The sequence below is a fragment of the Doryrhamphus excisus genome, linkage group LG9 (genome assembly GCF_037039965.1).
Source record: "Doryrhamphus excisus strain RoL-2023G ecotype Guam linkage group LG9, RoL_Dexc_Guam_v1.1, whole genome shotgun sequence".
Classification (NCBI taxonomy): Eukaryota; Metazoa; Chordata; class Actinopteri; order Syngnathiformes; family Syngnathidae; genus Doryrhamphus; species Doryrhamphus excisus.
Window position 1 is genome coordinate 9905890 of NC_136365.1, and position 22170 is coordinate 9928059.

Consider the following 22170-nt stretch of genomic DNA (forward strand, 5'->3'; position numbering starts at 1 on the left):
TGAAAGTAAGACCTAAAGAAAAGTACCTTAGTGAGACCACGAGGCTACCCGGGGCGTTCCATGCAAAAGAAAAGGAAAGCTTTGACTAAAATTCAAAATTTCCCAATGACTATCAGCAAACCTGTAAAGCACTTTGGTTCGTCTTGCTGCAGCAAGGTTTCAGATCTGTAAATGACTTGTGTTTCCATCTCAGGTGTGTAAGCGTGATGGAGACAGCTAGATAAGGAAAATAATTGGGATAAATTATCACATCATTGTTTGCAAGGTGGTGTAAAATATGAACCTGGAGAGAGCAGTCAACCCATGAACACTCTACCACCTGAGTCATGCCCCTGGACAGGAAATCAACCTGAAACTATTTTTATAGGAGGGCAAAATATGGACATTTTCCAGCGAGTATGAACAGGTCAGCTCAATTTTCTGCATGATCTGGGTAAATTCTCTTGGAAATGTCTTGGAAAACCACACAAACCTCCTTTATGTGAGCTTATCAGAACAGCCAGTGTTGATCAGAAACTGAGATAACACACTTTAAGCTCAGCATTAGTACACCACTGGCGCCAACTCCTGTTTAAACCCAAGTTACATCCTAGATTATTGGGGATTTGGCAAAGTAGAAACAGATAAACTGCAGCAAACATGTACAGGGAACTGTCAGTACCTTGACCAACACAGTATGCTGGGTGATGAAGATTGGCATATTTGTGTTCTGCAAATGCAAAATAAATATGAATCTTTGAGGGCGCCAGGTTGAAGGATTTATTAGATAAAGGGAGCGTATGCAAGGATTTTCTGAGCAAACCACAGCTAGTCAAACCTCTCGGTCTATATTCATACGCTACACAGTTATATAGTTAGTGGGATAACAGGTGTGCTTTTGGATAAAACACTGTATCAGAACAAGGACACTACTTCTTGGTATTTTAAACATAAGTTATTATTAACTACGACTACTGGTTACATTGTAAAATGGGAAGAACAAGAACTAAATTAAGAGGTACTCCCGCTCTCAAGTCCCTAGTGAACAGCCCAGACAATTAAATGTGTGTACAAGCAGCCAAGACTACAATATCAACCATCATTTCTTTTTAAAAACATCTTCCTGATATGTTTTTTTTTCAATAAGTTCCATATTTTTCACAGTTGGCTCTCACATGGCAAGCTACGATACGATCGATAAATAGTGTGTGTGCGTGTATGTGTTTGTGTGTGCGCTAGCTGCCAGTCTTCACAGCAGAGTGTGGCAGTTTACCATCGTCCTCCCGAGGTGCACGAGTGCTCACACACAGGGCAAACATGAGCTAACACAATGCAAATCTTTTCTTTCTAGAAGGAGTCCATGGCCTTGAATTCGCTGAGGGCCTGCACGGGAGAGATGTGTTTCTTTTGAGAGCCTCGTCGCACACGGGTCTGGCACTCCTCCGGCTTCTCCCGCTTCACCAATGGCTTCTTCTCAGGAGCTTTCATGCGCCAGGATACGACGGGTGAGTTGACGGCGGCAGTCCCGTACACCTTCTGGTATTTGGTAGAGGCCACGTAGGAGGCTTTGACGGTCAGGACCACGGCGTTCATGAGGTTCTTGGCCGCCTGAATGAGGGAGGTGGCACTATCCAGCTGAAAGAGAGCGAGAAACACTGTTATGCTGCATTCAGGTCCAAAAGGGGCAGTTTTCATGCGCTTAGCGTTCACACTTTGCCATTTTTGGCATGACACCGAAGGCTGTGGAGTAAAGAACATACATTAAGGACTTGATTGGGCAGCTTTTGTGACATATTACATGACATAACCAAACATTTATATATATATATATATATTTATATATATATGTACTATATTCATTCATTCATTCATCCATTTTCTACCACTTTACCTCAGGAGGGTCGCGCCTATCCCAGCTGTCTTCGGGTGAGAGGCGGGGTACACCCTGGACTGGTCGCCAGCCAATCACAGGGCACATATAGACAAACAACCATTCACACTCACATTCATACCTATGGACAATTTGGAGTCGCTAATTAACCTAGCATGTTTTTGGAATGTGGGAGGAAACCGGAGTACCCGGAGAAAACCCACGCATTCACGGGGAGAACATGCAAACTCCACGCAGAGATGGCCGAGGGTGGAATTGAACCCTGTTCTCCTAGATGTGAGGTCTGTGTGCTAACCACTCGACCGCCGTGCCGCCCATATATGTATATATCTGCTTAAATTTTATGAAAAGCTTCTAAAATATACATCATCACACACGAAGGGGGAGAGCAAAACAGAAACAGCATTTCCAAAGTATTTTCTCTCCCACCATTTTAACACTAGAGCGTTCACATTTGAAGTTAATTCAACTGAGTTCACTTGCAAGCCGAAACAGAAGCAACTCTAAAATGGTCTCTTGTTTACGGGGGCACCAGGATTCAGATGAGAACGTTGACGCTTGACCAAATGAACTGCACCGGGTTTTAACCGAACCAAACATGACAAGTGTGAACACACTCTTAAGGTCAAGTCCAATGAGTCAGTGTTTCCGTGCGTTGGGTGTGAGGGAACATCAACGCAGCTGGGCGGGAGTCTTTGCTGCAAACTGTCAATTAAGCAGCGTCCTCCTTTAGCGGTCCCTAATGAGAGGAGGCAGGGTCAGGTGTACTTGCTTTCCGTCTGTTTTGTTTGGCTGACATTTAAGGGTCGGCGGCCGGTGGGCTTCCTCGGACCGCACGCTGAGACAAGTCAACTGCTTAGATTTAATGAGCGTGGACTCCAGCTGACCACCATGAAAAGTGTAAATCTCAGCAGCATGCACACATCCCACATGGGATAAACATTTCAAGTAAAGACCAGCAAGATAATTAAAGAGGTGCAAACCTCGATACATGAAAGGCTCCAATTTTAATTTGACAAAACTGAAATATAATAAAGTTAGAAAAACTTTCTTCATGTGTTGCTTTATTATTGATTTTGTCATTTTTTTTCCGACAGAACAGCCCATCGGTCGCTAACTGAAGTAAAATGCCCACTTTTCTAGATGTCTTTAATAAGTTCATTCATTCATTCATTTTGTACCGCTTTTTCCTCACGAGGGTCGTATTCAGTGATAAATTGTTAAATATTAAAGGATAATTGAACAAAGATAATGGGGTCACTGAGACTGAAAAAAGCCTACCATACATTTTTTTTGATATTGTTGGATTGGCTCAGAAATGTATGCATTTGCAATAAGCCATCTCTTGCCCCTCTAACCTTCACCCGGACCTTTAACTGAGCATAGTCACAGACCACCTCAGTGCAGAGTATAAAACAGAACTTAAGTGCAGTGCTCGGGTCCAAAAGGTGACAATGACAGGTGGACACATGCTGTACTTACCCCTGACACAATGAGCTCCCCGCCAAGATTCTGCACTTCAGCTTTCACTTTACTGCAGATGTTGAGTTGATGACAGTACAGTGCGATTCTTTGCAGGTAGGCCAGAAGATCCTGTTTGCAGGCCGAATCCGGACACTGAATAGAAGACAATATAGTGGAAATGAGAGTGAGGAGCTGGCTTTGGTTTTATAAACCAAAACCCAACTTCAAACCTACCTGTAAGCACCAAAGCGCAAACACTTACCCCAATGTCAACCAAAATCCTAACAAATCAAATCAACTTTATTTGTATAGCACTTTTCCTGCAAAGACATGCAACACAAAGTGCTTTACAGAGTTAAAAACTATTACAACAATTAAAAGGAAAACAAATACTAAGAAAGCCCCTCCCTCCCACCCTCCATGCTAGACGCACACACACACCCACCCACACATACACACAATCACACAATCAGCACAGTAGGGAGACATGGCATGGCACTGAGGATCAAGGAAACGCCACCTTTGGGGCCATCCACACTGGGAGGAGCCGCAGGCTGTGCCATCGGGGGACCAGCACCGGGCCCCCCCCCCCCCGACTCCGACAGACGGGCGGACCCCCACATTAAAGTGATTAACCCCCAGCCGACCGGGTCGAAGGGACCCAAGGATGGCACCCCCTCAGCAGACCCGACACAGCCTCCAGTGTGAAGGACCCTCCCCCCCTGAGGAAACACTGGAGTTAAAAGCTAAAGACTAAGAGCATAAAATAGGACTAAAAAGATAAAAACATAAGAAAAGTTTAAAAATATTAGTTAAAAGCCTGATTAAAAAGGTGTGTCTTTAATGTTTTTTTAAAAATATCAACAGTATCTGCAGTCATGAGGCTCTCCGGCAGGCTGTTCCACAGGCGGGGGCCATAGTGGCTAAATGCTGCCTCACCGTGGGTTTTTGTTCTGGGTTTTGGTATTGTTAAAAGGCCAGTGCTGGAGGACCGCAGGGTCCGCGGGGTTGATATGGTAAAAGCAGATCAGATAAATAAGAAGGTGCAAGGCCGTGAAGACATTTAAAAACCAGTAAGAGAATCTTAAAATCGATGCTGAAGCGGACGGGGAGCCAATGTAGCGACTTTAAAACTGGTGTAAAACTGGTGTAATGTGACATAACCCTAGCTCCAACGACAACCAAGACTAACCTAAAACCTAACCTGAACCCAACCAAAACTGCAACCCCAACACTAACTAACCTAACCAAAACTCTACCCCTATCCCCACCAGATATGATTGTCGTGGTGTCTAAATGTGCTGACACTAATTGTCCTCAGTGGTGTCCAATAGAGAACATAGAAACAGTGTTGGCTCCATCATTTTGTCAAAGATAACTCTGCAGTACAGCACACTTACGCACGTGAAGATGATGTTGATGCCAGACGCGTTATGATGAAGAACGGCTCAAAAGGAAATTAGAATTGTGCTGCGGCGAGACAAAGTCGGTCATAAAACACACATTCCTGCTGATTCTGTGTGTCTCACTGACGGTATTCAGGTGCCTTTACCCGTTTTGTTGTGTACATCCTGTGACAATAAATACACAAGTTAACAACTGGCCGAACAGCTGGTGTGGCCCGTTTCCTCAGCCACAATGTGTCTACAGCTTTGGAAAGTAAACACTTTTTACATTACACATTTACTTCATCATGTTATGATGATGTGTGATGTGTGTAGACTTGGTATTTTTGGTAGTTATAAAACACAAATGAGACCTCCACCAAGGCCAAACTATTTTTGTTTGATTGAGAAATCAAAACGTGCAAGGCTACAATTGTTGCACTTGTTGGTCACTACACCTTTTAGCCCCAAGTGGACTGTGATAATGGAAAGCAGCAATATAACACAGTTGATAACACTAACCCCAAGCCCAAACGTGAACCTAAACTCTAAATCCCAAATTCTAACGAAAACGTTACACCTCTAATCTTAAACCCAATAATAATCAAAACCCGACATAGAACTCTAACCCCAACTATAACCGAATTCCTAACCAAAACTGTAAACCCAATAAAACCAACCCTAAAACATTAATCAGATAACACCAACCCTAACCAAAACTCTAAACCCATAACACTATCCCCAACCAATAAGCACCAATAATAAGCACAAACATTGATTGTACTATTATGCAGTTATTGGTAGTTAAACAAAGATTTGAACAAGATTTTTGTTCTCTATGGAAATTATTATTTTGTATTATATGTGAGTCTTCAAGGGCTGCACGGTGATCGAGTGGTTAGTGTGCAGACCTCACAGCTAGGAGACCCAGGTTCAATTCCACCCTCGGGCCATCTCTGTGTGGAGTTTGCATGTTCTCCCCGTACATGCGTGGCTTTTCTCCAAAAACATGCTAGGTTAATTGGTGACTCCAAATTGTCCATAGGTATGAATGTGAGTGTGAATGGTTGTTTGTCTATATGTGCCCTGTGATTGGCTGGTGACCAGTCCAGGGTGTACCCCGCCTCACGCCCGAAGACAGCTGGGATAGGCTCCGGCATGCCCCCACGACCCTAGTGAGGACAAGTGGCATAGAAAATGGATGTATCTCCTTTCTAATATGATGGTAGATGCAAAATTTTGTGTTTTTTTTTAAAAAAACTTTGCTTTTTTTTTTAAGGAAAAAGGAAAAAGCGGTAGAAAATGAATGAATGAATGAATGTGAGTCTTCAACCCAAAAAGGTAATCTGAGGATAGCTTAGGTGGGTTTTTAAACTCAGTTGCACATATTAGTTCTTCTGGAACCTTCTCAGAGTCGCCCATGGCCAACTAAGTCTACACCCACCAACCCCCCAAACCCATGGGTTATCACTTGGAGGGGGAAGAGGGAAACAACAGCCTTCTTTTAGACATTAATATTAAACACTCCTAACTAGGGCATTCAGCAGCACTGTGCAGGGGAAATGCAGAGCTCATTTTCTTGGCTTGTGGGCTCCGGCAATGGTAGGGTGGGGTGGGCGGGGGGGCACAAAGCACTGTGATATGAATATACCCCCATCAGGACAGCTATCCTGCCCACTCACTTTGAAGCCATTTCGTGAGGAAAAGCAGAAATTGGTGGGGAAACCCAACCAAAAGACTTCCTGTCTTAGTTTCTTAACCTTAAAATGTAATTTTCAGCTACGTGTTTGCAGCTATGACCACTATAAGAGCAGTCAAGGGTTTTCCTGCAAGTGTGCGAACGCAGCCAGCAGTGCAGCTGCATCATATAGAGCAGCCAGTAAGGCAGAGGGAATCTTATCCTTGGGCGTAATCACTGCTAACTGCACTTCACTCTGCTGTGAAACTTCTGCCTCAGGCTTGTTTGATGCACACATGACACAATAGTTCTAGCTGTACTGTTGACTGATTGCTGTCCGTTGCTACTATACTGACTCTCTGTTGAAGTAAATAGACACTACGCGCCTTCTCCTAACACTCTGTCTTGCAATGTTTTGGAATAATAGCGTTCACTTTTTTTCAGTGCAAAGGTGTCAGTAATGTTCCCCTTTTTGTGTGTATTTTGGTTATATAACAAGACCCAAAACAAACAAAATGTGTTTCTAGTGGATAATTCAGGAGGATGGTGTCCAAACAACAGCCACACACTATCACAGTAAGTCAACATGTCATCTGCACAATTTTTTTTAATTCAATTCACTTGCTTTTTTACTGGAATTATGACAACTTTACTCCATTACTCTTATGTGTACTTCATTGCGTATACAGGTCAAAAGCAATAGAGATATTCAAAAAGAAAAGGAGCACATTTGAAGTGAAAGCATTATGACACATTCCAGTCGTGCATGTTACACACAGTTATGAAATATGCCTTCCAGCATACTGGACCACTGCAGTGATGTCATGTCACCTTCTACTTTCTTCAACAAGGCTGACTGGTTTTTGGATTTGGCCATCCAGTGTCTGACACCAAACAGCTAGACTGCTGAGTTCTTGTGGTGAATAATGCAAAAGAAACTCTCGGTAGGAGTTGAAGTCTGTTTAAACAATTTAACATCCTGTCTCATTAGGATGCCAATCTGATATCGGTAGGGGTTTGCAAAGTTTAAAGTACCTCATATTTCAGTAAGCATCTTCTCAAGGTACATTACTATTGAAATAAAACCTGAATACAACTTAGGCCAACATGTTCAAATTGCATTATATCCCATCTCATCTTGCTTTACGTACACCGCAGTGATGTACTGTAACACACGCACGTGCATTAGTTCTGTTTGTTGAGCTAATGATAGTAATTTGGCAAAGTTTAGCTATTAACTGAACTACTAATAGCTATCATTGAATGTAGTCGCACAATGACTCCAAATTGTCAATGTGTTTACTGAGACTGCGTTTATGTGTGCACACACACTATTGACATGTACATGAGACAATGGTGAAAGAGAGCCATGGATGCCAGTCGTTTTATTAGGGCCAAATGGAAATTTACACCAATTTTTCTGCTGTTCAATTTGTAATTTTGAAAAAAAATCTTTTTTTTTCTACAAACCACATGCTAGCAGGTGGTGGTGTACAGGCAAACCTTGTTTATTATGGTCAACTGGTTCCAGTCAATTTATTCGTATTTATAAGTAGGATTCCTTATAGAATTTCTTGTTCACAAATGAATGGAACATAGAAAACCTATTTATGGCCTTCTGAATAAGTTTTTAACATTATTGGAGCCCTTTAAACATAAAATAACAGCCTTATAGTCACATTTACACTTAATACTCACACCCGTTTGCATTGGGAGAGTTCCTTGTTGTTTCTTCTTTTTTACTTATGGGACTTATGATGGAGACTAACGTAATATTATACGAATAACGTATTATATTATATTATATTATATGAATAACATCATATTTGAGTATATTTATTAATTTTTATGCTTGATAATGCTTAATTTAGATTAATTACATAATGTTTTGTTTAAGCATGCATATTTTTGTAGTAATAAAACTGCAATGATTTACTAGCATATCTTGAGAAACTGTGATAGAGTGAAGACCTGAAATTTGAAGCGCAAAGTCGCGAGGGCCAACTGTACTTATATTGTTGTGGTTTCAAAAAATTAAATTTGGGACAAGCTACATTGCTGGTTAATCCCTTTAAGCTAAAACAAAGCATTTGGCTGACTCCTTGAGCAATCAAAACTGGACATTGATGTCCAAAACAAAAACAACTTAGTAACAGCTTTCATATTTGAAGACTGTGACCCTTGCAAGCCTCTTTAAATGATGTTTTTGAGACACCGCTGAATTGCACATCAGACGCATTCGGATTAACTGCTGCCATTGGTGGTGACTTGAGGATAAGGGGAAATGGATCAAGACTAAAGACGCTCAACTTTCTCTCATTTTGGGGGGGGCTTAAGTATTGGCTGGAGTGACTCTATCCTTAATTGGGATAGACGATTGTTTATTCTAATTGAATCCTCACTTAGACCTTCCTACTGGGGCACCAAATACATGGTCAAAAATAGTTAGCAACAAACCCAGAATGAGGTAATCAATTAATTCATTCATTGATTTCTGCGGGGGTGGGGGGGACGGGGGTGCTGGAGAAAACCCACACATGCATGGGGAGAACATGCAAACTCCACACAGAGATGGCCGAAGGTGGAGAATGAGTTAATGTTGAACCATTTAAAAGCTGTTGCAGACCTAGCTGTTGACTATAGTATTGCATTTGCTGACAACATGACACAGTTTATAAGCCCTCGTGTTTATTATCGTGATTGGCGTCTCGACTTTGAGAGACTGAATTTAACAGTAATTGTCTGTAATCAGTATGTAACTGCAGTCAATGGTGTGCTCTAAAAGACAATAGTTTGAAAAGCACAGGTAAAATAAGCTTTGCAGTGAAACGGGGGTTAAATAAAAGGTTTTTCAATGTCAAGTGCTGTGCTTAAATGACTCAGAAAGACCACCCACGCACCCCCCCGCCCCTCAACCCCTATCTACTTTTCCTTTGGAACATTTTCTACTGCTTCACACATGCTCATCAATGGGGGCTGATGTGGAGTCATTGTGACAAGGTTTGCTACTTAAGGGAGCTTTCTGAAAGCACCGGAGCTGCATTCAAACTGTCAAGGCCGAGTGCACAGGTTATCTTAAATAATGTGCAAAGGCAAAATACATGTCGACTACATATGGAATAATTCTTCATTTCATTGTCACATCTGCAGGCTTAGTAAGATTTTTGCTGTTTAAACTGTATTGAATCAGATGGTAAATTTTGCCATCTTAAAGTTGTTCCATAACATACATGGTGCATTTCACAAGACAGTGGACACCATTGTGCATCAGCCACGTCCTTCCTCATTGGTTTGCTTTGGCTGGCTTGGCTGGTGGTATAAAGTCAACAAAGCTGGCAAATTATTTGCCATGTTTGCATAAGTGGGCAACTCCACACAGATCATTAAAAAGTAATTAAAAAATAAAGTCATACACTTACACACATACACAGTACACATACAGGTCAATAATAAACAATACACATAGCGATCAATCCATGTCAATTTCAGACTTTAAATAACGTAGAGATTTAAGTCCCGCCCATTTCCAGTTCAACCACACCAACATATATATGCCACATTCTCTGCTGACTCAGAAAACGTGACAAAGGAGCCAAAATTTAAAGATGCATGCAAAACGCTCATTTTTTGCAGTGTTAAATTACCACCACATCATAAATAAACATGTAAAAACATAGCTGTACAAGGTTACTGTGTAAGCTAAGTTAAAACTTAAAAAACAAAAAATTTTTGCACTCACCGAAATATCTGTCGGTGATAACAATCATGATGATTGGACACCACCAGATTTTTTTGGTATCAATACATCATTAACTTACTAACGTTTTATTCCTGTGAAGTCATTTGGCCCTATAACTACAGAATACGTTCTTGCTTTGCATCTGGCATGTGTGAGAAGCAAAATAGCAGGCCAGGCATTCCAGGCACTTTCCATGCTAATTAACAATCATGATGGCACCACAAAAGGTAACTATTTTTAGTGGATTTCCAAAATTCCTGTACTTTGTCACTATAATCTGTGTAGCAGTAATTGTGTGTGTATTTTGCAAAAAGCACATCAATAATGACTTCTACTGCAAATCATTCCACATGATGGAAATGATACAATCAGAACCATGGAATTTTCATTTCACCTACTACTAACACTTTCATGCTATACATAGAACTATAGCTTTGCTATAGAACTATAGCTATACTATAACTGTACTTCACAGTCAGTCTTTCACACATCAATCATCTTTTCTTCAAATCGGTTATTACGCCTTGTACTAACAGGATAAAATGGCCTGATTGTTACGCCTAATAATGCCTCGTGTTGCCATGGTATGTGATTGAAAGCCTCCAATGCATGTAAGAAAAATCTGTGCAAAAGTGCAGAAGAGTGTAACATAGTACAAATTATTTTCATATATTGCAATATATTGTCATTTTTTTCTTCATTGTACTTCTGAACAGCTGCACGGTGAACGAGTGGTTAGCGTGCAGGCCACACAGCGAGGAGACCCAAATTTGATTCCACCCTCTGGAATCTCTGTGTGGAATTTGCATGTTCTCCCTGTGCATGCGTGGGTTTTCTCCAGGTTTCCGCCCACATTCCAAAAACATGCTAGGTTAATTGGCAACTCCAAATTGTCCATAGGTATGAATGTGAGTGTGAATGGTTGTTTGTCTATATGTGCCCTGTGATTGGCTGGCGACCAGTCCAGGGTGTACCCCGCCTCTCGCCTGAAGACAGTTGGGATATCACCTTGGGATGTCACCTTTATTTCCTATGCCGCTTGTCCCCCTCGACCTGACAAGCGGTTATGTTGGAACCTATCCTAGCTGGCTTCTTCAGTTTCTTGTTCATTTTAATGTCTGGTATAACTGAAGGCACCTTTTTTGGACAAATATAAGCTTTTTTTGGCAGTACAATGCTATAGTTATTCACGTAAGAACTTAACAGATTTTGGTTATTGTCAAGAACACCATGGAAGATGCAAGATATCATCGCTTTCATTACTGTGTTTGCCAAACAACAACAAAAACACCCATCCCTTGTCTTTGTCCTCATGTCTTTGGGCGGGAGGCAAGATACACCCTGGACAAAAAAAAAAAAAAAAGACGGGGTATTTCACATATCAACATCATAATCCAGATCAATCTCCAGTCCAGGGATAGGCTTGACCATACTCCGACCCTGGTGAGGCCATGCCTTATAGAGAAGGGATGGATGACTTAATTTCCTCAGTATATACATATATCCATTAGTTATTGGCTATCCAGCTTATTTTGTGCACTGTAATGCTGCTCAGAAAAGCAGGACGATTTCTGGCATGAGTGGAAAAAGCATTGGTTTCGACTTGCTTTGCCTGTGGCCAGTTTACTCGCTTGGCACACTCCAAGGCCTATTGTAAGGACATTAATTCTGTCGACAGCAGAGGGCTTGTTCTTGTGCGAAATATTGAGGACGCATTTTTGAAAAAGATTTTTTGATGATAACCGAGCCTCACAGGTACTTTATATTCTTAGCAAACTTCCAGAGAGGGCTAATTTATCTCATAAACAGCAAAGAGATGCAAATGTACATCTTCCAGTACAGCAACTGATATTTTTATTGACAATTTTCCCCCAACTGACTCAGCTTGAGTGTTTATAGCCTGCAACTTTTTCTCCATTCATTCATCACTATTGTTACAAACAGTGTCAATTCCAGCTCTTCAGCAAGCAAACAAAGCTTGTGTAAATCCAATGCTGGGGAAAAGAAGACAAAATGGATATTTACCTGAATTTAATGCCTACGTCCATAAACCTTCAATGCCATCAAAACATATGGGACTACTTTTGCAAGTTGTTTAGAACAGATTGAATTTTTAGAGCCCAGGAACACAAATACACAATAATGTCAATAATGGGGAAAGGGACTTTGATGATTTCACGTTGTGCGAAGGGCTACATTTATCTGCAGATTAGATGGCTGTCACTTTGATAAAAATGACATTGAATCTTGCAAGGTTGTGCTTTTGTTCCCATCATGTCTTCTGCCATATTAAATAGTAATTAAATATAGATATGGGTCTTTAATTTGGATCTTTAAATGTGGGAAAACCAGCACAGTACTTCCAACCTTAGATTTTTTTCTCTATTAGCAATGCCATGAATGGAAAAATGAATGTTTATCAAGGCCATAGGCCAGATAAAATATAGTTTTTGGATTGTTAGGCTTGTGTGGACAGATGACTATTTACAGTAGTTGTTTCAGTTAGTCATTATTATTATTATTAAGGTTATTAAGGTTATGAAAAGTGGTCTGTTAGTAATCATTACTTCCTGGTTCATGGAGATTCTGGGGGGGAGCGGGGGTGGACCATTCCATTGATGACTTCGTAATTGAAACTCTTGTGTCTGCACCTTTCGCCTGATTTTTATGAAATTTCAGTGGGTTCTTCCTTGGTCCATGTAGTGCATCAATACACAATTTTGCATTGTGCATCTTCCCTATGATTTATTGCAGAGGTTCTCAAATTACCTCAAGGACCAATGCCATTGTTTGAAACATTAATACAAACGATTTTATGGTCAAAGTGCATTTTAGCAAATGTTTTGATGACCTCTTAAGGAAATGAGTTGGTTTTTGATAACTGAATGCAAACAAATAATGCAAAGATTTTAATTAAATATCAAAATAGTGCAATGAATAAATGGTAATGGTAATGGTAATGGTAAAGGGAAATGGTTTTATTTCATTTGAACATGCATCAGATTACAATTGAGTGCATCACATAATCAGTTCACAGGTCCACATGTCCAAAAGGAGTAGGAAGAAGCAAAGCTTATTGAATCCTCCCCCTCCATCTGGTACTTTTACAATCATTTCAATTTGTTCACTCCCTGCCTTTCTAATATAATTTAAGTTGTTCTATTTTTTTTAATAAAAAAAGATTTTTTAAATATTGCTTAATTTTACTTCAAAATGTAAAAACAATAAGTCAAACATTGGTTGTAATTAAAGTACAGTATTTATTATCTCATATTATTTATACATGAATTTTATTATGTATTTGTCATAATTGAATGTAATCCCGGACCAGCTTTCTGTGACTCTCTACAAATGGATCGACGACCCACTGGTGGATTCAAACCCACCAATTGAGAATCCCTAATTTACTGCGTTAACATGGTAATTAAAGCAACAAATCTGGTGGTGGCCTCATACTTTTGCACCATATTGTATCCAGTCTATGTGAAAATGTGCATGAAAGTATTGTATGGTTTTATAACGCTGCCAAAACATATCTTTCTTGTTCTACTTTAAATAAACATTTCCGTGCTTTGACTTAACATGTCAATCTGTTTGTTCACTTGGATGCAATACTTCATCATTTCATGTCTCTATCCATGCATTGCAGAGTTGTGACTTTATTTACATTTGGCACAAAGTATCCACAGCGAGAGGAGTGTTGTTGACTAAACAGGCTTCTCCCTTGTTTCAGGATATGCTAAATGTTGATGTTGTGAGTTCAAACATTAGCTCAGCTTTGCCGCAAATAAAAACGAGCCAGGAGAGCGATCCTGAGAGCAACAGTAATTATTCCAAGACTTTGCAGTTACAATTATAGTAACAACATCTCGCCTTAATAAATCAGCCCCTGCGTCTATTCTCAATGCTTATTAGAGGCTGATGAAATGAATAACGTTATGCATTACCTGTAGTGGTGCCAGCATTCCAACAGACCTCCCACTTCATTGTACACACGTATACACAGCAAACACGCCAATTTATATCCCCTCCCCTCTTCCCAAGGCACAGCACTGATTGATTAGATATCGAAAGTGGTCTGTCAGCGTGTTTTCGAGAGGTACTCATCTGATAATGGATGCAACACCTCGGCTGTGAGCTAATTATATTAGAGACATAACTTGGTTCTGCTGTCTTGCACTCGGTGTTGGCCCCCGCTGGGACACAAAGTCAAGCAGCAAAACAGTCGACCACTCCAGCCGGGCATGTCACTTCTCACATCAAAGATTTCAAGTTGCCATGCTGGCTCACTCTACCGCTATATTTGCTTCGCTGACAGCTCCGCTGATGAGTCGGGAGACACATCCAGACTGATAGAAATGATAACAACCAACAAACCTGATCAGCCACAGCACGGGCCAATTTGTCCATCCTGGATCCAGCTTCTGCAATTTTCTTGGCTGCGTTGATCACATCGGAGGAGTTCTTAAGGGGACCTTTGCCCCTGCAGTAGGAGAAAAGACACATATTGAAATATTCCCGCTCGTTTCTATCTTAAGGCAAAAAAATGCCAGCACTGTTGTAAACTACTGGGGTCAATATTATATAGTACACAATACAGTATACAATGCTTCCTTGCTCCAGACAACCAAAAATATTAACAAAAATAAATTTTAGAGAGCGCAGAACTCACAGCTAGGAGACCAGGGTTCAATTCCACCCTCGGCCATCTCTGTGTGGAGTTTGCATGTTCTCCCCATGCATGCGTGGGTTTTCTCCGGGTACTCCGGTTTCCTCCCACATTCCAAAAACATGCTAGGTTAATTGGCCGCTACCAATTGTCCATAGGTATGAATGTGAGTGTGAATGGTTGTTTGTCTATATGTGCCCTGTGATTGGCTCGCGACCAGTCCAGGGTGTACCCTGCCTCTTGCTTGAAGACAGCTGGAATAGGCTCCAGCACCCCCGCAACCCTCGTGAGGAAAAGCGGTAGAAAATGAATGAATGAATGAATGAAATTTTAGAGACAATTATTATAGTTTTATATGCAAAAAAAATACAAAATAATTATAATGACGAATGAATGGAACTTTTTGTTGATGACTTCTCATAGATCCGGGCGAGATCGACTTCAATAGTGCTATTCACCTTCATTATGAAATTAATGGCACTAGTAACTTTCTTTGGCCCCATGGTGGCTTATTTAGCAGTCACCCTCAACTGAATCAAAAATATATGGTCAATGCGTGAGTCAGCAACGTGTAGGGTGCTTTGTTTGGCCACTGGATTTTGTGAATGACACAGTACAGTGTAAATGGACTAGATTACTACATGCAATAGAGTACGTGCATTGCACACGTGCATTGCACTCTCCCCTACACAGTGCTGGAGTACAATTACATTTTGAATCCAAAAGGTACAAATACTGTAGATATGTCACAGACTTCAAGTACAACATGACACATTACTGTAATGCTAATAATAAGTATAAAATTCAAGTGGAGCGGATGTTGGATTGTGTTGCTTTCATTGTCACCTGGTGAAATCTGTCATTTCCATCATGATCATACACATCTGCTTGGCGAGCACGATGATGTCATTGCCGTTGTCGTCCCACTTGGCCACCTCGGCGTCAAGCTTGCACTTCTCCTGTCTGAAGCTCTCCACCTGCTCTGCGATCTTAGCCTTCTCTTCCTGGGGAAGCTGTGCCATGATGGCCTGCAGAGAAAAACACACACAGATTTACAGAAGAACAGAACAACGGGTTCTTCCAGAATCATGGAATAAATTGGCTTAGAATTGAGGGACGAGAAAAGAAGAGAGGGAGAATTTAGGCGAACGAGGGAAAAGATACAACTAAATAAAGAAAGTGAAAGTGAATAGGAAGGGATTATAGAAAAGACTAGAGCCGTAGAAGATTTTGCTCCATTTGTCATGTCATTACACCCCACTAAAAATAAAGTTCTAAACTTTACATTAAGTGATTGGACTTCTTTCTGAAAAAAACTTGACATCTTATACCCATAAAGAGCTAATCCACATTGGCTTACACGATTTCTTCCCTGCCATGCGAATACATTTGCTCTCTAAAAGGCCTTTAGGGGCAGGTCTAAAATGGCATAAATCTTGTGGCAAGGTCACAGACGCATTAAGAAGCCTGTATTATTTGGGAGGTAAATGTATAATTACCTCACGTATTAAACCAGTCAATGAATAATGCATTTTTGTCAGGGAGGTGGGAGTACCCTGGTTTCCATTAGGTCGATTATATTGACTGAGGAAGCAGAAAAAAATCAGTACAGTTCAGGAATAAAAAAGTTATCCTTGTTTTTTTATATATATAAAAAAAAACATATCCATGATTGAGTGTCCTCCAAGAGCAAGTTATTCTTTAGTGAGTCCTTTTAAATGTAATTTGATTTTCTCACAGCAAAGCTGGTGTGTGGGGGGGTGAGAAAGTGCATCACTTGGCTAATGTCCCCGTGCTGAAAGAGTCAAGAAAAAAATTTAACAAAAGAAAAGCAAAAACGGGATAAAATTAGTGGTGAAAAAAGGAACCAGATAAAAAGATGTAGACAACAGATGTAGAGTCAATGAGCGCTGCCCTTGTGATCAGTTTGAGTGCACAGTGCTTCACTGGGAATAGATTGTACAGCATAGACAAACAAAATTGCACCCCCGCGAGGCCTGTTTGTATTCCCTTAAAAACACACAACATCAGTCTGATCCTTTTAAACAGCATGCTGGGAGAGAAAAGGGTCCCCATCTAAAACAACCTGACATGTATTGTAATTTCCGATGTATAGGATGCTACTTTTTACTTAAACTTTGAACCCTGCAACTTATACAGCAGTGCAGCATTGATGTCCATGTTCTTCTCCTCTCATGGCATCTTCCTTAGTTCAGAACTACTGACTCGTGATCTGCACTACTATTGTGCAGATTACAAGTCAGTGAGGAAATGGTAGCTCTTTCTTTGGCAGGAGGCAACCACAAGTTACAAGGGAACACAGGTGGTCATTACTCGATATAACAGTCTCACTCACTGTGTTATTTGGGTAAGAATGCTAAAATCATCACACAGCAACTTAACACTCAACAAAAACCAACAATTTCAAAAGCTTACCATCATCAAGTGCTTTCCAGCAAATGGGACACAGTCACCTGAATGAATCAAGTTGCTGAGTGATGACTTTACCTTTCTAACATGACACCGTATGTCAGACTTGGTACACTTGTATACTGTAGGTACAAATCTGTTTTTCTATCTAAATTTAGTAGTTGTGGCTTAAACACCAGTGTGTCATATACACTGGAAATTCTGGTATTTTTATTTTTTCCAAGTGTGTTTTGCATTTTCTATGGCTTTCAGTGGCTTTATAACAACTGCTGTCATGGATGAGGTCCAAATGAGCATAGTTCAGCGGGCATCACAGAATTAACTCATGGCATCATTCTTTCTTTGGCTTTTTACTCCAAAAGAACAACTTTTTGCCAAAATATATATTACAAGCATAACTTTCACTTGCTTTTGAGACAGCTCAAATATCTAAACAACTATACCACAACCTAAACAACATAAACACGGGCTGTTTTGCATCAAAATAACTATTTATTTATAAATATTAACACCATGTATTTACTATTTTCAAATTTGGAGCTGAACTGTGTGTGTGCATGCATTAAAATTCCATACACTGTTTGTCCTTCTGCATGCTACACACTTCCTCCTTGCTGTTATGTGTGTTTTTTCCATCGACATTATCTCTTATAAAATGCACTTTTGACGTTTTTTATGGCTTAAAGTTGATCTGAAGTGAAATCCATTAGTGGATTTCTTTTTGCCTCCTATTAAAAACAAATCCAAAATGTTGTTTGGATCGAGCGTTCGGGTCTATAAAAACATATATCTTTGGTATTGAAAGAGTGAATGACATCACCACAGTCAAGTAGGTCGGACCAAAAGGGTGGCCAATCCTGGTGACCGTTTTCACCTCTGAGCGTTTTATGATGTTCATTTTCACTTCCCAGAGTGATGGAAAAGGCTTTCCTTTTCTTTGGGGCACTACGGCTTAGGAGACATAATGAAGTCCAATAGGTTAACTATTAAGCATATACACATTCGCCCAACACAAGGCATGCACTGCATTCGTGTGCTGCATGTGGTGCGTATTCTTCTGCCAGCGTTTACTGTAGCTGCTTTTTTGAGATAGTCTCTACATCAAACTTCATAAACGTAGGACCAGCTGTGTACGGAAAAACATGTATTGAAAAGAGGAGTTGTCACATATTCAGAATCAACTTATATTGGGGTCAATATAGTGATTGATGGCTGTCGCATACTGCATGATGCATGCTGTGTAAAGAGAAACACTTAAAAATGCATAATGCATACACAGGTTTTTTTTAATGTTGTGATCTAGTTTGGGGGGGAGTGTTTGGTACTTCAACTCACTCTGAAATTGGTGTGACAAAAGAGAGAACAGGATGAGAGCGAGGAACTCGGGAACACAAAACAGAGCACCGAGGTAAACACGTGAACCAAGTGGGACGTCTGGGGGAAGCAGCAAAGGAACTCAGTGAAACCCTCCCTCCCTCCATCCTTCCACCTTCCTTCTGCACTCTCTAGAATTCACTTATCCTCAAATCCCTTCCCCGACTTTACTGATAACGACAAGAAGCGGGCCTCGGGAGCTTAACATAGTGGCAAATCCAGCCGAGGGAGTGTTACACCAATACACTCTGCGAGTCAACGTCTGCGGGGATTAGAGCCCTTTCCGGTTTTCGTCAGCGAACGCTGCATCTCAAAATTACTTTAATTTTGTTTTATTTTGAAATAAATTGCCCAGACACTAGAGAGTTCAATTTTATGGATGACCTATCAACATTGTTACCCGATCAGCGTGTTAAGTGATGCTGCAAGCATGCTTGGGGGGAGGAGTGATTCACTATGCATTATCCATGCTGTGTTATACTGCCAGCTTACTGTGTGCATCCTCTGATAGATGCTCAAACTATGCATGGCCCGTCGCGTGTTCCCCAACCTTCTTATCGTACTGTATATACAGGTTGCCTTCAAGAGCACACATTTTCCATAAAGGCTGACTCATACTTCTGCGCAGTTGCAACGTCAAACTACACTGGACGTTGTGTTGGAGGGAACGAGTCGGCATATGCTGGCGTCCTGAGCAAGAGAGATTGAATAAGATCTTGTGTATCCCCTGTGTCTGATACCAAGACACCGACAGGCCATGCAAGGATCATGACTGTAAACCCCAGCATGCCTATGTCAGCTCTGATGGTGAAAATGGATTATGCTTCCGCCTGTCTGTTTGAACATTAACACATCACACAAGCATGCACTCTGCATTACCATGAGAGGGCAGGAAGCGTCATCCTGACATGACAGACTAGGGCCAACTGGGCACATCACCGGTGGTTTACAGCAAACACATCTTTTATGGATGTGCTAGTCGTCTTCTGTGTGTGCAAATGTTTAGTCTCGGAGGGCATAACAGTGTCTAATGGTGGGAAACATGCAGTACCAGCCTGTGCGTGGCACAAGAAGATGCATACATAAAGGAGAAATCACTTTTGATAAGGCTCACTAATGCTGGGGAGGACACAATTATGTGCAGTTATGTCTAAAATTATTCATCCCCAAGTTAAAGTAAATTTCTAGTTGGTGAATTGGTATATTTGAGCATAATAACACAACAAAGTGACAAAAGACGTTGTTTAGACAGGGTGCGTTCTATAGCATTTCAAAAATATTTATGAACTGGAAGGACTAACAAAACATGTGTTCAATGTATAGGGAATAAATAGTGCGTTCTACAAAAAACAAAGTGTGAGGAGTTAGGATATAAACGAAAAATCTTAACCTATACTGTTGGTGCATGCATCCCCCCTTTCAAAATATGAAAATGTAATACATTAATTTTCTACCGCTTATCCTCATAAGGGTCGCAGGCGTGCTGGAGCCTATCCCAGCTGTCTTCGGACGAAAGGCGGGGTACACCCTGGACTGGTTGCTAGCCAATCACAGGACACATATAGACAAACAACCATTCACACTCACATTCATACCTATGGACAATTTGGAGTCACCAATTAACCTAGCATGTTTTTGGAATGTGGTAGGAAACTGGAGTACCTGGTGAAAACCCACGCATGCACGGGGAGAACATGAAACTCCACACAGAAATGGCCACGGGTGGAATTAAACTCAGGTCTCCTAGCTGTGAGGCCTGCAAGCTAACCACTCCCCCACTGTGCAGCCCAGTATAGTACATTCATTCATTTTCTACCGCTTATCCTCACAAGGGTCGCGGGGGGTGCTGGAGCCTATCTCAGCTGTCTTTGGGCAAGAGGCAGGGTACACCCTGGACTGGTCGCCAGCCAATCACAGGACACATATAGGCAAACAACCATTCACACTCACATAACCTAGCATGTTTTTGGAATGTGGGAGGAAACCGGAGTCGCCGGAGAAAACCCACGCATGCATGGGGAGAACATGCAAACTCCACACAGATGACCAAGGGTGGACTCAAACTCAGGTCTCCTAACCACTCGTCCACTGTGCAGCCCAATATAACACATGATATATTATAATAAAGTAATAAATAAACAAATCCCTCAAAGGGTGTGCTGCTTTAATTACAATGTGTTGTTGAAATCTAATGAAAGGACGAGGTGCATATAAAATGGTGTCTAACCAGGACCTCTGCTTTGGATTATGTTGCCAGTACATATGTTTTAAGATGTAAAATAAATAATTTACATAACTTTTTTGTCTTGTGCCCCTTTCAAATGTTGTTTCAAGATTTAAAAAAAAATATGTTTGACATGAACTCACTCATGCATGATTTGAGGCTTGACTTCTTGTATCTTTGCATGTGTAAAATTCGCTGCATTGAGCCACGTCACTCTTCCATCTACTTACAGATTCTTACACCAAACAGCTATGACAAAGAGACATGCTGTGACTTCAAACTGTTCCCAAAATGAGCTGCCCACTCAAAGCAAAAGCTGCGTGCCAGGAAAACTAGTCTTGTGCTGTGAAACAACTTTCTGCGGCAGTGCTGGTGCGTTTAAACTCAGATGGCTCGGCAATGTTACACCGCAGGAGCCTTTGTGGGAGTGTACAGTACATACAAACGACTCAAAACACTTCACACCCCGGACCCCCACAGACTCCCCAGAGCTACATTTGTGATCCAAATGCCAGGCTCTGCTTTTTGTTTTTATGGCTGGATTTCCAACTTTGTGATCCGAAAACTTCTTTTTTTTCCTGATTTCTTACATGAACAGCTGAATTAAATAATTGAAAAGACAAAACTTACAATGGTTTATGCACCATTCAGCAATGTGAATGCAGTTTTACACTGAATAAAACACCTGGAATCAGCAAGGGGTTTCATGGTGTGAGGGTGTTCAATAACAGAAGTGTCACAACAGCGTTGTTGCCCCGCTGCTGCTACAGTGCAGTTGTTCCCACAGACACTAATGTGGCACTGTTATTGTTACATGCTGGTGCCAACACATTCATGTATTTCTAATAGCAGCAACAAATCGCGAGGTGCAACACCGGTACAATATGCCCTGCATGAAACCTAAGCACGCCCAAGGGACTACTTAGCTGTCAATATACTGAGGAAAAAAACACTTAAACTGTAATGGGAAAAACAGTTCATTCATTTTTTTTTTTTACAGATGTTAATGTGTTGCAGAAGTGGTAATGGCAAAGAGAAGCAGAAGAATTGAAGTTCATCTGCAGTGTCTCTCAAAAGTGAATGCACCCCACCCACTTCAGCAACCATAATATTACAGTATATGTTAAGGGAAAATACTATACAAATTCAACTCGGTAGTAGTAGTATCATGGTCTGGGGCTGCATGAGTGCTGCCCGTGAACGAGGGAAACCTCAATTCCAACAGGTATTGTGACATTGTGAAGCAGATCATGATTCCCGCCCTTGGGAAACAGGGCTGCATGGCAGTTTTCCAACATGATAACAAGCCCAAACACACCTCTGAGATGACAAGAACC

General features: G+C 41.0%; 1 protein-coding gene across 4 annotated transcripts in view; it reads right to left on the minus strand.

Moving 5' to 3' along the window:
• Window positions 1–649: 649 nt before the first annotated feature.
• ctnna2 (catenin (cadherin-associated protein), alpha 2) overlaps window positions 650–22170 on the minus strand; it is a 228383-nt gene continuing 206862 nt past the window's right edge. The window contains exons 14-17 of one of the 4 annotated variants that reach the window (XM_078793385.1): window positions 15652–15833; window positions 14514–14619; window positions 3353–3487; window positions 650–1614 (exon numbers count right to left, since the gene is read on the minus strand). In XM_078793385.1, coding sequence (XP_078649511.1) covers window positions 1327–1614; window positions 3353–3487; window positions 14514–14619; window positions 15652–15833 — 711 coding nt within the window. In that variant the 3' untranslated portion in view covers window positions 650–1326. The remainder of the gene's footprint in view (window positions 1615–3352; window positions 3488–14513; window positions 14620–15651; window positions 15834–22170) is intronic. The other 3 variants (XM_058046015.2, XM_058046014.2, XM_058046016.2) reach the window with 3 other exon arrangements.